We start from the raw sequence: 13,118 nt of genomic DNA, 5'->3' as shown, positions 1-13,118 counted from the left end.
TTCAGATAGCTTCTCATATGATATTTCAGTCTGCGGTTCACCAAACAGCGCAAACAGAAGACCACCTAACTGCCAGGGTGAAAACATAATGCTGGGGCATTATTAGTCATTTGCACCAGTTAACTACCAAAGTAAAAACTGCTGACTAACAAACAATAAAACTTCTAAGTATCCTGTTTTGTACTTTCAAGTAGGCCTGTCATGTATACTTGCTTTATAACATCAGTGAATTGCTTTTTCAAACAAGCAAAATTATTCTTAAGACAATCTTCCTGTCTCTTACCGTATCTCCACCTCAAATGGCTTAATGAAGGGGGAGCCCCTCATGGTTTGTGTCTTCACAATGTGATCGTCCAGCAGCATCTGCACTTCCTCCACAGATGACAGGATGGAAGTGCCCGTCTCTCGGTAGGCCAGGAGGCTGAACTCCATGTCGCCCCACTCGCTGGCCATTTTCTCCATGGCCTTCTCTAGGGAGTACTCCTTGCTGGCCGCCTCACTGACGCCCTCAAAGCTGCTCAGGTGCTGCTCCAGGTGCATGGATATGAACTGATCCACGCAGGCCTGGTCATCAGCCGGCTTTATGGAGATGCCAGCCACCTCAGACATGGTATCCCAGTGGCGGTCACGCAGGCCTGGGTTGCACAGTATCTATTGAAGGAGGAGGAGTAAAACATGACTCAAACTGTATACTTATAGTTGACATAATCTATTGGAAATTCAATTTATTCAGTTAAATGATTTATTAGTATGATTTCAAAGTAATTGGAATTACTGTTGGAGTCGTACCTGCACTATAGGAATGTGCTCCTTGAAGTCTTCCACCTTAGTCTTCACAGTGGTGGCTATGCTCAGGGCTTTGGGTACATCACTGAAGCCTTTCTCCAGCTTGTACAGAGTGCGCCAGTAGTTACCAACATCTATCTCTAACTACAAGGGTGGGGTTACAAAGAATCATAGAATATCTATGAATTAATATTGCCAACTGAATTAATATGATAAAACATTCCATTAAACCAAAACAGTTTACATATATAGTTAAAGTTAAGTCTTATCACAAAATGGTAAATGAAGTCAACACAGGGAAGGAGTTGTAAAGTTGTTGGCAGGACAGGCTTAAGAAATTGGTTGGGTTGGTTGCTAAGCAGGTGCTATGGTCTCCTAGCGGTTGCTTAGGCAGTACAAGTTGGTTGCTATGGTGTTTTAGCTGGTGTGTTGTTAAGTTGTTGCTATGGTGGTTGGTTGCTAGGGGGTACCAGGTGGTTGCTATGGTTGTCTACCATGGACTCTAGGTGTTTTTAGGCAGTTGCTAGGCTGAATGGGGCGGTTGCTTAGGGGATTCAGAGTGGTTGTTAGAGTGAGAAGTGTGTTTGTGCTAGTCCTAAAAGGCTCTACTGTTAGTGGTTGTAGTAGAAGCAGCAGTAGTGTTATTGGCAGTATTCACAGAGGTAACACTGACAGATATAGCTGTAATAATGCCAGCTGGGTACAAAGTTGAGGGAGGAAGTGCTTTGGCTTTAATGCAGATAGCACTGACAGCAAAGGGCATTAAAGAGGAGACCTCTCCTCTCCCTCCTGTGGGCTGGCATCCAATCAGTCAAGTGAAAACACCTGTGTGCTTGTGTTATGGCATAGCCTACAGTCTGTGGGAGAATGAGAGGTGACAAAAAGGGCAGTGGCTGTAGTTTTAGAAAAGATGGGTACTGACTAGACTAGGTAAGACTAGAATGAGTACCACATGCCTTTTTATAGTAGCCATGTTTGAGTAATATAGGGCTGTACCGAATAGTCTGAAACTGCAATACCACTGTTTTAAAAAAATCCTATTAATATGTGTCATCTCATATCGCCTTATGTTTTGTTTTGTTTCTATATCTTGTCTTATTACCCCTTTATGTCTGATATAAAGTTCTTTGAATTGCCTTGTTGTTGAAAGATGCTATAGAAAAACATTGCCTTGCTATAACAAGAGCCAATTACAGTTGTCTTGCTTTACAACATCAGTACAGACAGAACTAAAGATGTCAATCAAACAGTGGGGAACAGGACATTGGGGCAAATTAGTGTGTTTGTGAAGTTTTATTCACACGTGCACGTCTCCCTCTCTAACAAGCGATAGAACATTTCTCATCAATACCATGTAGACACAGCCAATCAAAGCAAAACGACTGATGTGCCACATGATTGATTTATGACATACAGTGATGATTGAAGGCTGAAATCCATAAATGCCTGCATAGAAGTGTTTGTAGTGTGCAGCTATTTAAATCCTGTAGTTATGTGAATGAAACCTGAATAGCTGGATAGGTTTAAAGGAAAGAAAAGATAGAGAGCTGTCAAAGTTTTCTAAGAACACAGAATGTCAAACAAAGTTTTATACTCAGATCCATCTGTTACTGCTGGCAATCACAATTAGATGTTCTTATAGTGTGACCTAAATAATCCTGCAACAACCCAGTAAACACACAGTTCAGGAGGTACGATGGCATCCTAAGCAGCACTGAAGCCGTAATGAAGATAAAAGATGACCCTGCTCATTGTAAAGTGCTTGGTGGTTAAATTATTTAACTTTTACATAATGTCCAACTTAATAACAAAGGAATTTCCAAATTGAGGTACCTTGTCTGGGTTGACACCCGAGAGCGGTCCATGGAGCCATTGCTCGTGCTGGTTTAGGAAAGCAGTGGCCGTCTCATAGAGGCGCAGGAAGGGTGTGAGCTTGTCCTGGATCTTCTTACGCTGTGGGTACTGGGACACAGACCAGCCGTAGGCCTCCTCCTCTAGATTGAAATCATCGATCTTTCCAGAGTGACAGAAAGGTTGAAATAGAAGTACGGATGGAAGCATAGAAGGAAGGAAGAAAAAAACAAAGAAATAAAAAGGAAAGATTGAACGATAAGTAGATGAGTGTCAATGTATGGATGACAAAAAAAACTCACAAAGCCTCTTACAACACCTGTGAATGAGTTTGTCTTCTTTTTTCTTTTACAGCAAATGCTGCCCTCTAGAGGTTATATATTTGAAAGCACTTCACTAGATTCAACTTCAAAAACAATGCAATAATCCACTGTACAAGGAATGTGTATTTTTCAATCAGAAGAATTTCTAAATGTAATTTGTTAAGTGAAGAACTTGTAAAATCAAGGATTATAATCATACTGTAAGCAGACTGGATCTTACACTCAGGTGTAAGGTGGCTTGTACTGATACAAACCAAGACACTTTATGCTATATGTTTTTTCATCAACTCTTCCTGTATGATTTACAACAATATTGGCCTACTGTCAATCTCCATAGCTTTCATTTGACACAGCTGTTACTACTCTCTTTTTTTCAAGCATTGAAAGCCTCATGTACCTTTTCCATGGCTAACTCTAGTTTAGCATTGAGGGCCTGGGATTTCTTCAAGTACTTGCTGAGATCCGTCAGATCACCATAGGTGGTATACTCCTCCACCTGTACGCTGTAGCTCTCCAGTTCTTCCACAAAGCGGTCACGGCACAACTGGAACGCACAAACAGAAAAGCCCTCTTTGTTTACTAGCAGAAACCTTCATTTTACATTCACATTTACCATTTAGTTCTACAGTTCTGATGCAAAATGATCCCGATTCCAGACAACAAATCAATGGTTTGATAGATAGTGTAGACACACAGACCTTAAGGCCACTCTGATATTGCTCTGTCTTTTCTGTAATGATCTGTTGGTGTTCCTTAAAGATGGATGGCATACGCGTGAGCCACTGGAAGGTCCGTGTGTTGAGCTCCATGTCTGATGGTGAGAGGGTGACGAAATCCATCAGGAAACACAACTGTGTGCTGGAGTCTGCCAATCTTTGCTCCAACAGAGGCATATCTGTGGTCTCCACCTTACTAAGGAAGGCCTGGATGGGAGTAAAGGGCAACAATGCACAGTGGTATAGTACTTCACCTATATGGCAGAATTGTTTGTACTTCCTAAAAAAGGTAGTTCATGGCTGCCATTGCCACAGTCTAGTTAGCAGGTGTAAACAAAAACATGTTAAGTTTTCATCTGTTATTACTGACTGTATCTTTAAAAAGCATAATGTCATGCCTGACTGCTTTGTGGACAGAATTGTGAGGGACAATTGTAAATACTGAAACACACTGAACCAAGCTTGTCTGTGTGACAAGAATTTGGGTTAGTTACCTTAAGCTCCATCAGTTTCTGCGTGTCAGTTGGTGTGCTCAGTGCCTTCTCTGCAATCTTCTCATATTCATCACAGAGCCTTTGGTTTGGGAGGAAGAGTATTAATTTGTTGGCATATACGAAGGGATTCACAGACTTACAATCTCATTATGGCAGAGCCTGGAGCTAAGAGGCACCATTGGGATAGAGGCCAATACAGCAGCTAACACAAGGTCTGAAATCAAAAAGGGTACTACTGTACATTCCCTTTGACTGACACAATTTTTGTTTTGAGGAGGCATCAGAGTGGCCAACCAAAGTCTGAACTCTGAAGCTTCTCTATGCAAACTTAGTGGTGAAACTTTTTTTTGCAACTAAAAGTTTTGGTTGTGGAAAGAAAAAGTGAAACCGGTGAACCAACTGACTTCTTGTTGATTTCCTGATGGTCCTGTAGCATCCTAGTAACCAGCTTCTGCTGTAGCTCCTGAGCACACTTGACCAGAGAGTGGATAAGCTTATGGGACTGAACCTCGAACATGCCAAGACGTACCACCTGAAGCCCAGAGTTTTGGTTAGTACCATCATCAACATCAATTAAAAGATGACTTTTATATAAGCATCGATTGGTGTAATCACAGAAAACATCAAGATTTAAAGACTGGTGCTTTTGACATTTTCAGTTTGTTTAGATATCAGAATTCATTAGATAGTGTTCCATGCAGAGTGATAGTTATTTCCAGTATTAGAGACTAAAGAAACATTAGCAAACTCATTGCTGTCACTCGAAATTTTACTCATGTAATTTTATTTTACATTTTAGGTTTCTTTCGATTTCACTAACAGCTAATGGTCTCAAATGTCAAAGTACTATATTACTTTTACAGCAATCAAATAGTCATTTCTGATGATCCAACTTGCTGATCAAGTACCTGGCATGATGTGTACTGGATCTGGTCAGCAAGCTGCTGGTAGTGTACCACCTCTGCCATGATATCCTCGAAGGAATGCTGCTCACTGAGGAACTGCTCCACATCCTCCTCTGCCTGCCTGGATACCAGTGTGGCGTATTTATCATACTCGTGGACATACTCCTTGGGCCTGACACACTCAGCCCAGAACACAGTGCGCACCTCCTCCTGCTGGGCCTGGGGAATCTCTGGCAGGATAATGGGCTTTAGGGTGCTTCCAAGCTGGGAGCTTGACTAGGAAGACACAGAGTAGGGTATAAACACAAAGGGAAAACTAAATATTGCAATGCCGTTGCAATTGAAAATACTGAATAGGGCATTTAGACAACAAGACTTTATTAAATTAGGGTAGGCTAAATAAGAAAAAGGCCTCGTTATGATCAGTCACGATAATGATCATAAAGTTGACACAACACCGCTCTTAAACAAGTGATTTATAATCTTAAAGAAGGTAGGATTTTTTGCAGAACTGTTGTGTTAGACTCTGTTAGTTTTAGCTCGGGGTATCTAATACACTGGCAACTTGGTGTGCATACTACACACACACACACACACACACACACACACACACAAACAGTTCACCTCTTACCAATTCAAAGAACAGTTTGTTTTCCACACGAGGTACCATGTTGATAGACCCGAGCATGAGATCATAGACCTGAAGGATGGCCTCCTCGTACGATTTGAGTTTGGGCTCAAACTTGATCTCCGTATCCTCCAGGATCAGATGCAGCACAAAACCTGGGTGCTCATAGGCTGACTGCTAAGATGGTGGAGCGCAAACCAAAACAAGGCAGAGAAAGAATGCATATGTTAGTTTTCGCCTGTACATCAAGGTCAGTCTAAACATATATTGAAACGATATGCTAATTTCTTCCAGTCCAGGACGTTCCACTCTTCTAAAACATGTTATCATATCAAGTTTTTCAGCATTCTCTTACCGGGTTTTGTGAAAATAGGCGTGTATAGTCCCTCATTGAGTTTAACGCAAGGCTCTGAAGCTGGGAGGTCATCAGTGTAGCAGCACAGTTCAAGAAAGACAGCAGTTTGGCTTTTTGTTTTAAGGCAGGCACCAGCTCGCACCTGCAACCCTGGTAGTAAATGTTGTGCACTTCGGGAACCCAGCTGGTGTGTAGAAAACAGCACATTGAAGATAGATTAAATTCAGAGAATGTTCAAATAGTGAAATAGTAACTTCAAACTTTAATGATACCAATGGGGAAACGGCGACCACTGTGATAAATGGCTTGTTGGTTTGGAGGCGTTACAATGTCTCTTTGCACAAAATGACCATGGCTCATTCGCTACTAGTGTTGCTGATCCAGGATCACACCTATTTGACCTTCATAAAAGTAAGGACAGCATAGCTCTGGCTGGGAAGGTGACAATGTCCCAGCCACCCTGAACTACCCACTGTGCAGTATTCACTTTATTATGCTAAAACTCTATTGAACTTTTAAAAGGTGAAGGGAGCTTCAATAAATTTAAGAATGGCAACGTGAAGATGTATGTAACTGAGCACAGGTATATTGGTGTTAAGTGAAGTGGACTCACTTTTTGAGGAGGATTCCAATGGCATTATCAACATGTCTGGTGACAATTTGCTGAAACACAGAGAGATCCATGGACTCCTCTCTGCTGTGGAACTCCTTTACATCTACCAGACGCAGATCTCTGTAAGCAGGTCATCAAGGAGGGTGAGATGAAAGGCAAACATGGATCTACTACATCAGGTGTATTTTCAGAGATGTGTGACATCGGATAATATAAAAGTGTCTTTAGAAAAGCACCAACAAATATTAGATGTCCATGCTTTCCTATTCTCTTTACACTATGTCGGCCACACAACACTTTTATTATAGAACATTAGATATTAAAAATATTGAACACAGTTTGTGTTTTTCCATTTATATCAATTAATGAAATACATTTTTAATGGCAAATATGATTTACGTTTATTAAACTCACTTAACACCTACATTTAGATTTCAGTTTCATCCTAAATAGTTAAGACAATGAACCCAAAAATATATCATTGCATACTTACTTGTAAAAGACCTGCCACATGTACAACACCTGCATCATAGTGGGGTTGATAGAGTGAAGCTTATCTCTCATCCTCTTTTGTGCATGGACAAAGGCTTGGTTCCATGGTTTTGGCAATACCTCCATTCTGACAGTGACAGATAACAGAGCAACTGTGAAGAACAGACTTCCAGTCACTGCTTAGGAAAAGACAGAATCTCTATGTAGCCAGCCATGCTGCACAGTATGCGTAAGAAGAGACGCTTCTTCTCACAAGATACACATGCAACATTCTCCATCAAGTCCTGCTGACTTACTCAAGCCTGTGAGGGGGCCGCTCTTTCAGTTTGTCCTCGTCATTTTCTGAATCTCTGAATGTATATTTCACTGAAATTACAAACAAAAGATATTAAAACAAACAATATTTGTTTACCACAAGTTATCCAGTCACCAATTGTGTTTGGGTAATTTTGTTAATACAATACTTGTAGTTCATAAGAGTTTAAATGAGATTAAATACAGATTGCGGCCTTGACGCTGAGCAGATAGTCGTCCTTAATCTCATCAACCAGCAGCTCAAATGGTGTGCTCAGGCTCCTCAGCTGGTAGGGTACTATTTTCTTAATGTTCTCCAGCCAAGAATCCTCCAAAGGAGCCACATTCTCCAGGTCTATCCCTTTCTGGATGTAGTAGTTATATCTCTGACAAGATAGAAAATCAAAAACATACTCAGTCGCAACATTTTTAACAAACAATGCCTTGAACATGAATTTTAAAAGAAATGCTAAAATTGTTGTGAAACATATGATTCAGTGTGGAAATATTCCTTTTCCGCTGCCCAACGCTGACTTAACTTCCCATGTTGTGTTCAGTTCTTTATGTGTTACCCAGACCACTGCACATAAAAATGCTAATACAATGTACAATGTACATAGTTATTGTTTTGCCTGAGTACAAGCAATAATAGAATTCCAACTATATCGAAGATTTATTTGTCATTTAAAACAGAGACTGCACTAAGAAAGTATCCTACCTAGCAACTGCAACCACTGAGACCGCCAAAACAAAACAGTGATTAAAAGGCCACCATATCCAGTGTCTTGAAAAAGATTATGTAAAAGAATGATGGGCAAAACATCTTCATTATGGGCACATAGACAACAAAAGAGGGCCTGTGATATAATATATGATATCAAGGGTGTATTGCATTTCACCATTTCACGGTTATTCTTTGCTGTAATTTTGGAAGAGCCACATGGTGGGGAGGTTCCGTCCTCCTCCTCCTCCTGCTGGCTAAAAAGAATGGCAAAATGTCAGTCACAACAATTGCCTCTTAAATGATATACAGTGGTGAAATAGTCTACAGTACAAAGTTGCCTTCAAAAGGGTTTTGCATTGATCATTTTTCATAACAAACAAAATTCAACATCTACTTCTACTTAGTAAGTTATCCATAATCGTCCTGTGATCCAAACCATTTAGAGCACAAACTAACACAGAGATGTATACAGACAAAAAAAAGGAAATATCAGGACAGACGGATAGTAAAGCTTTATATAAAATAAACCAACTTACCATATGAATTTAACCAGAGTTTCACGGAGATTCTTGCGCTTTTTACAGATGTGTGTGAGGGAGCTGTTTCCATGCTTGGATGCCCCATGGGTCTGCATTGCCTTTCTGCTCTGGAGCAGGTTCTGCCCTCTGCCATAACTTTGACTTGGTCTACTGTCTGCCCCCTCAATCAGGTCATCTCCTACAGCACACACAGGGCAAAACATGGTCCTTAAAATACAGCAGTGTGGCTAGAATAGCCAATGTGATCATAACTCTGATGTTTGGGTCGGGATAAAGCCAATATGTTTCATCTGACTCAGAGTATTACCAGCTGAAAACCTGTAACATTGAACTCACTATTCACAGCTGCTTCAGTGTCTTGAGGTTTCTGCCTCAGAGGGGGATAAGGCGAAAATGAAGGTTTTGTTTCCATCCATGGCTGCTTTCTGTGGACCTGGACAAAGAGACAAAGAGTTAAACACTTAAACACCAGGTTTGTGTTTGATTCAAATCATTTGACACGTGTTAAAAAGCGTCGACCAAGCAACTTGGAAAAGGGCAATATAACTACAATGAATATAAGAAACTGACCTTTTTTTTGTTCTTATATCTCAAGGAAATACATTTCACATTACAATGACTGGAAGACTGTCAGCTCAGTGTGACAGTCAGCTGAGTTAACTCGGTGTATATGAAGTTTATTCAGCGTTAAAGACTGATAGAGTGTTTACAACTTATAACGACAACGCATTTAATGTTCTCTAAACTTACCGGTGGTGGGTTTGTTGGCAAGCATGTATAACTATCAGTTATATTTATTTTCTTTCTGGCTGAACTCATGTTGGTACTTGTGTAAAGTTATCATAAGCTAACGATAACGTTAGCTCCTGAACGAAACCTCTTGTGCCGTTGCTAGGACCGTTGCTAAGGAAGCAACGGTGAACTCACGTGAAGCTCTAACAACAGCCGTAGGCACCAGGGGGAGTTATATATATTTTATTTGTGATTATTAATAAATTGTAGCACAACGTACGCAAAACTTTGATATAATTGAATTTATATTGTTATTTTTATCTATATCGCTAACTTTTAACAGTGTTTAAATTTCATGTTGTCGCGACTTGAGTAACGTTTACGTTCAATTCAATTCAGTTTATTTTGTATAGCCCAGAATCACAAATTACAAATTTGCCTCAGAGGGCTTTACAATCTGTGCACACGCGACATCCTCTGTCCTTCCCTCACATCGGCACAGGAAAAACTCCCCTAAAAAACCCCTTTAACAGGGAGAAAAAAGGAAGAAACCTATGGGAGAGGAGAGATCCTTCTCCCAGGATGGACAGAATGCAACAGATGTCTTGTGTACAGAATGAACAGCATAACAGAGTTACAACACATTCAATGTATATGACATAAATGATTCATATAATAAGAGTAGTAAGCAGAGTAACGAAGGAAAAAAATAAAAATAAGACTACTTATAATAACAGCAGCAATAGTTATAGTAGAATTATAATTATGAAATAGGGAATAGTAATAGTAATGTGACTAATAATAATAATCGAAGAAGCAGTGGGTGTCAGCCGGCTCACAGCAGGAGGCACGACTACGGTCCAGGTACCACAATGATTCATGGAAACCTGCAAAGCGAGAAAGCAAAAAGGGCTTCAGGGTGGAAGCAAAGCTAATATGCGTAATGGTACAGGTAATAGTAATAGTAATGTGACTAGTAATAATAACGGTAGTAGCAGTCGGTGTCAGCAGGGCCGTAGCAGGATACACGACCACAGTCCAGGTACCGTACAGCCACGATTTATGGAAGCCTGCGAAGCGAGAAAGCACAAAGACTCCAGGGTAGAAGCAAAGTCAATAAGCGTAATAGTACAGGGAATAATAATAGTAATGTGACTAATAATGATAGTGGTAGTAGCAGTGGGTGTCAGCAGGGCCTCAGCAGGTGGCACGATGACAGTCCAAATATAACCCCGATTCCTGGGAACCTGCGAGGCGAGAAAGCACAAGGACTCCGGGGAAGAAGCAAAATCAGTAATGTGCATAAATAGGAGATTAATACATAAAGAAGGAGGGAGAGAAGAGGAGAGAGGAGCTCAGTGTATCCTAGGTAGTCCCCCGGCTGTCTAGGCATATAGCAGCATATCTAGGGGCTGGACCAAGGCGAACCAGAACCAGCCCTAACTATAAGTGCTATCAAAAAGGAAGGTCTTAAGCCTGCTCTTAAAAGTGGTGAGTGTGTCTGCCCCCCGGACTGAAACTAGAACCTGGTTCCACAGAAGAGGAGCCTGATAACTGAAGGCTCTGGCTCCCATCCTATTTTTATATACTCTAGGAACCACAAGTAACCCTGCATTGATTGAGCGCAGCTCTCTAGTTGGGTAATATGGAACTATAAGTTCCTTAAGATAAGACGGTGCCTGGCCAGTTAGAGTTTTGTAGGTGAGTAGAAGAATTTTAAATTATATTCTTGATTTAACAGGGAGCCAGTGCAGAGAAGCTAATACTGGAGTAATATGATCTCTTTTCTTAGTCTTTGTTAGATCATGTGCTGCAGCATTCTGGATCAACTGTAGAGATTTAAGAGACTTATTAGAGCAGCCTGATAATAAGGAGTTACAGTAATCTAGTCTAGAGGTAACAAATGCATGAACTTGAGACAGGATTTGCCTGATTTTCGAAATGTTACGTAAATGAAAAAAGGCTGTCCTTGAGATTTGTTTTATATAAGAGTTAAAAGACAGATCCTGATCAAAGATAACTCCGAGGTTCTCAACGGTAGTGCTGGATGCCAGAGCAATGCCATCTAGAGAAACTATATCATTAGAAGGTTTAGACTTAGTTAAAGTCAATTGTTGAAGGTCGATGGGTGAAAAGCCATCTAAATATATTTCAGGTTCTACAGCTGTGGATCGATCGGTACTGGTTGAGGGCAGTAGATTATTAATTTTGTCTAATAGTTAGAATCTTATCATTAAAGAAGTTCATGAAGTCACTATTACTGAGGTTTATAGGAATACACGGCTCAACAGAGCTGTGACTCTCTGTCAGCCTGGCTACAGTGCTGAAGAGAACCCTGGGGTTGTTCTTATTTGTCTCTATTAATGCTGAATAATAGGCTGCTCTAGCATTACGGAGTGCCTTCTTATATATTTTAAGACTGTCTCGCCAGACTAACCGCACTTCTTCCACATTGGTGTTACCAGTTACTGGTTAGATTATAAACTAATAATACTGAGCTGCTCAAATCGAAAACGATTACCGCTGGAGTTTTGCTACTGTTTAATCTACTTTCCCTCCCGGGTTTTGTCTTACATGCCTACTGTGATGACTCAGCTTCAGTAACGTTATTTGATGTTGTGTAGAATATCTTCACTCCAAATTTCGGTGTTTCAGCACCCCTACCAACAGGAGACGTGTACAGCGACCCTAGTGATGGAATAGTCCATTAATGTGCAGTGTGCAGGGGGTACTGATGGTGATAAAATAAGTGGAGGGAATTGTGTAAACTGTTTTAGAGTGTATAGTATACACTGTATACATATTTATTAGAATAAAAACACACGCTTATGTTATTATTTTTCAAATTGTAGCGACTTTAGCTTGTATACCCCGGTATCCTATGCTAGACCTTGAGCGGAGTTGAACCATGCCTTCTAAACGTACACCCGTACCTCCCTTATACATGCAGGCAACACATACAGTGGGTACGGAAAGTATTCAGACCCCTTTAAATTTTTCACTCTTTGTTTCATTGCAGCCATTTGCTAAAATCGAAAAAGTTCATTTTTTTTCGCATTAATGTACACTCAGCAACCCATCTTGACAGAAAAAAACAGAAATGTAGAAATTTTTGCAAATTTATTAAAAAAGAAAAACTGAAATATCACATGGTCATAAGTATTCAGACCCTTTGCTGTGACACTCATATTTAACTCACATGCTGTCCATTTCTTCTGATCCTCCTTGAGATGGTTCTACTCCTTCATTGGAGTCCAGCTGTGTTTAATTAAACTGATTGGACTTGATTAGGAAAGGCACACACCTGTCTATATAAGACCTTACAGCTCACAGTGCATGTCAGAACAAATGAGAATCATGAGGTCGAAGGAACTGCCCAAGGAGCTCAGAGACAGAATTGTGGCAAGGCACAGATCTGGCCAAGGTTACAAAAGAATTTCTGCAGCACTCAAGGTTCCTAAGAGCACAGTGGCCTCCATAATCCTTAAATGGAAGAAGTATGGGATGACCAGAACTCTTCCTAGACCTGGCCGTCCAGCCAAACTGAGCAATCGTGGGAGAAGAGCCTTGGTGAGAGAGGTAAAGAAGAACCCAAAGATCACTGTGGCTGAGCTCCAGAGATGCAGTAGGGAGATGGGAGAAAGTTCCACAAAGTCAACTATCACT

General features: G+C 40.6%; 1 protein-coding gene across 1 annotated transcript in view; it reads right to left on the bottom strand.

Moving 5' to 3' along the window:
- dnah7 (dynein, axonemal, heavy chain 7) overlaps window positions 1-9,539 on the bottom strand; it is a 68,762-nt gene extending 59,223 nt beyond the window's left edge. The window contains exons 1-18 of the mRNA XM_054614679.1: window positions 9,471-9,539; window positions 9,057-9,153; window positions 8,718-8,898; window positions 8,357-8,435; window positions 7,663-7,843; window positions 7,460-7,529; window positions 7,165-7,290; window positions 6,672-6,791; window positions 6,059-6,242; window positions 5,707-5,880; window positions 5,079-5,351; window positions 4,575-4,702; window positions 4,171-4,249; window positions 3,659-3,883; window positions 3,358-3,504; window positions 2,620-2,799; window positions 790-930; window positions 284-651 (exon numbers count right to left, since the gene is read on the bottom strand). Coding sequence (XP_054470654.1) covers window positions 284-651; window positions 790-930; window positions 2,620-2,799; window positions 3,358-3,504; window positions 3,659-3,883; window positions 4,171-4,249; window positions 4,575-4,702; window positions 5,079-5,351; window positions 5,707-5,880; window positions 6,059-6,242; window positions 6,672-6,791; window positions 7,165-7,290; window positions 7,460-7,529; window positions 7,663-7,843; window positions 8,357-8,435; window positions 8,718-8,898; window positions 9,057-9,153; window positions 9,471-9,539 — 2,822 coding nt within the window. The remainder of the gene's footprint in view (window positions 1-283; window positions 652-789; window positions 931-2,619; window positions 2,800-3,357; window positions 3,505-3,658; window positions 3,884-4,170; window positions 4,250-4,574; window positions 4,703-5,078; window positions 5,352-5,706; window positions 5,881-6,058; window positions 6,243-6,671; window positions 6,792-7,164; window positions 7,291-7,459; window positions 7,530-7,662; window positions 7,844-8,356; window positions 8,436-8,717; window positions 8,899-9,056; window positions 9,154-9,470) is intronic.
- Window positions 9,540-13,118: the final 3,579 nt, after the last annotated feature.

Source organism: Anoplopoma fimbria, chromosome 16, assembly GCF_027596085.1.
Source record: "Anoplopoma fimbria isolate UVic2021 breed Golden Eagle Sablefish chromosome 16, Afim_UVic_2022, whole genome shotgun sequence".
Taxonomy (NCBI): domain Eukaryota; kingdom Metazoa; phylum Chordata; class Actinopteri; order Perciformes; family Anoplopomatidae; genus Anoplopoma; species Anoplopoma fimbria.
Note: the sequence above shows the minus strand (reverse complement) of the source record. Positions and strands in the feature narration are given on the sequence as shown.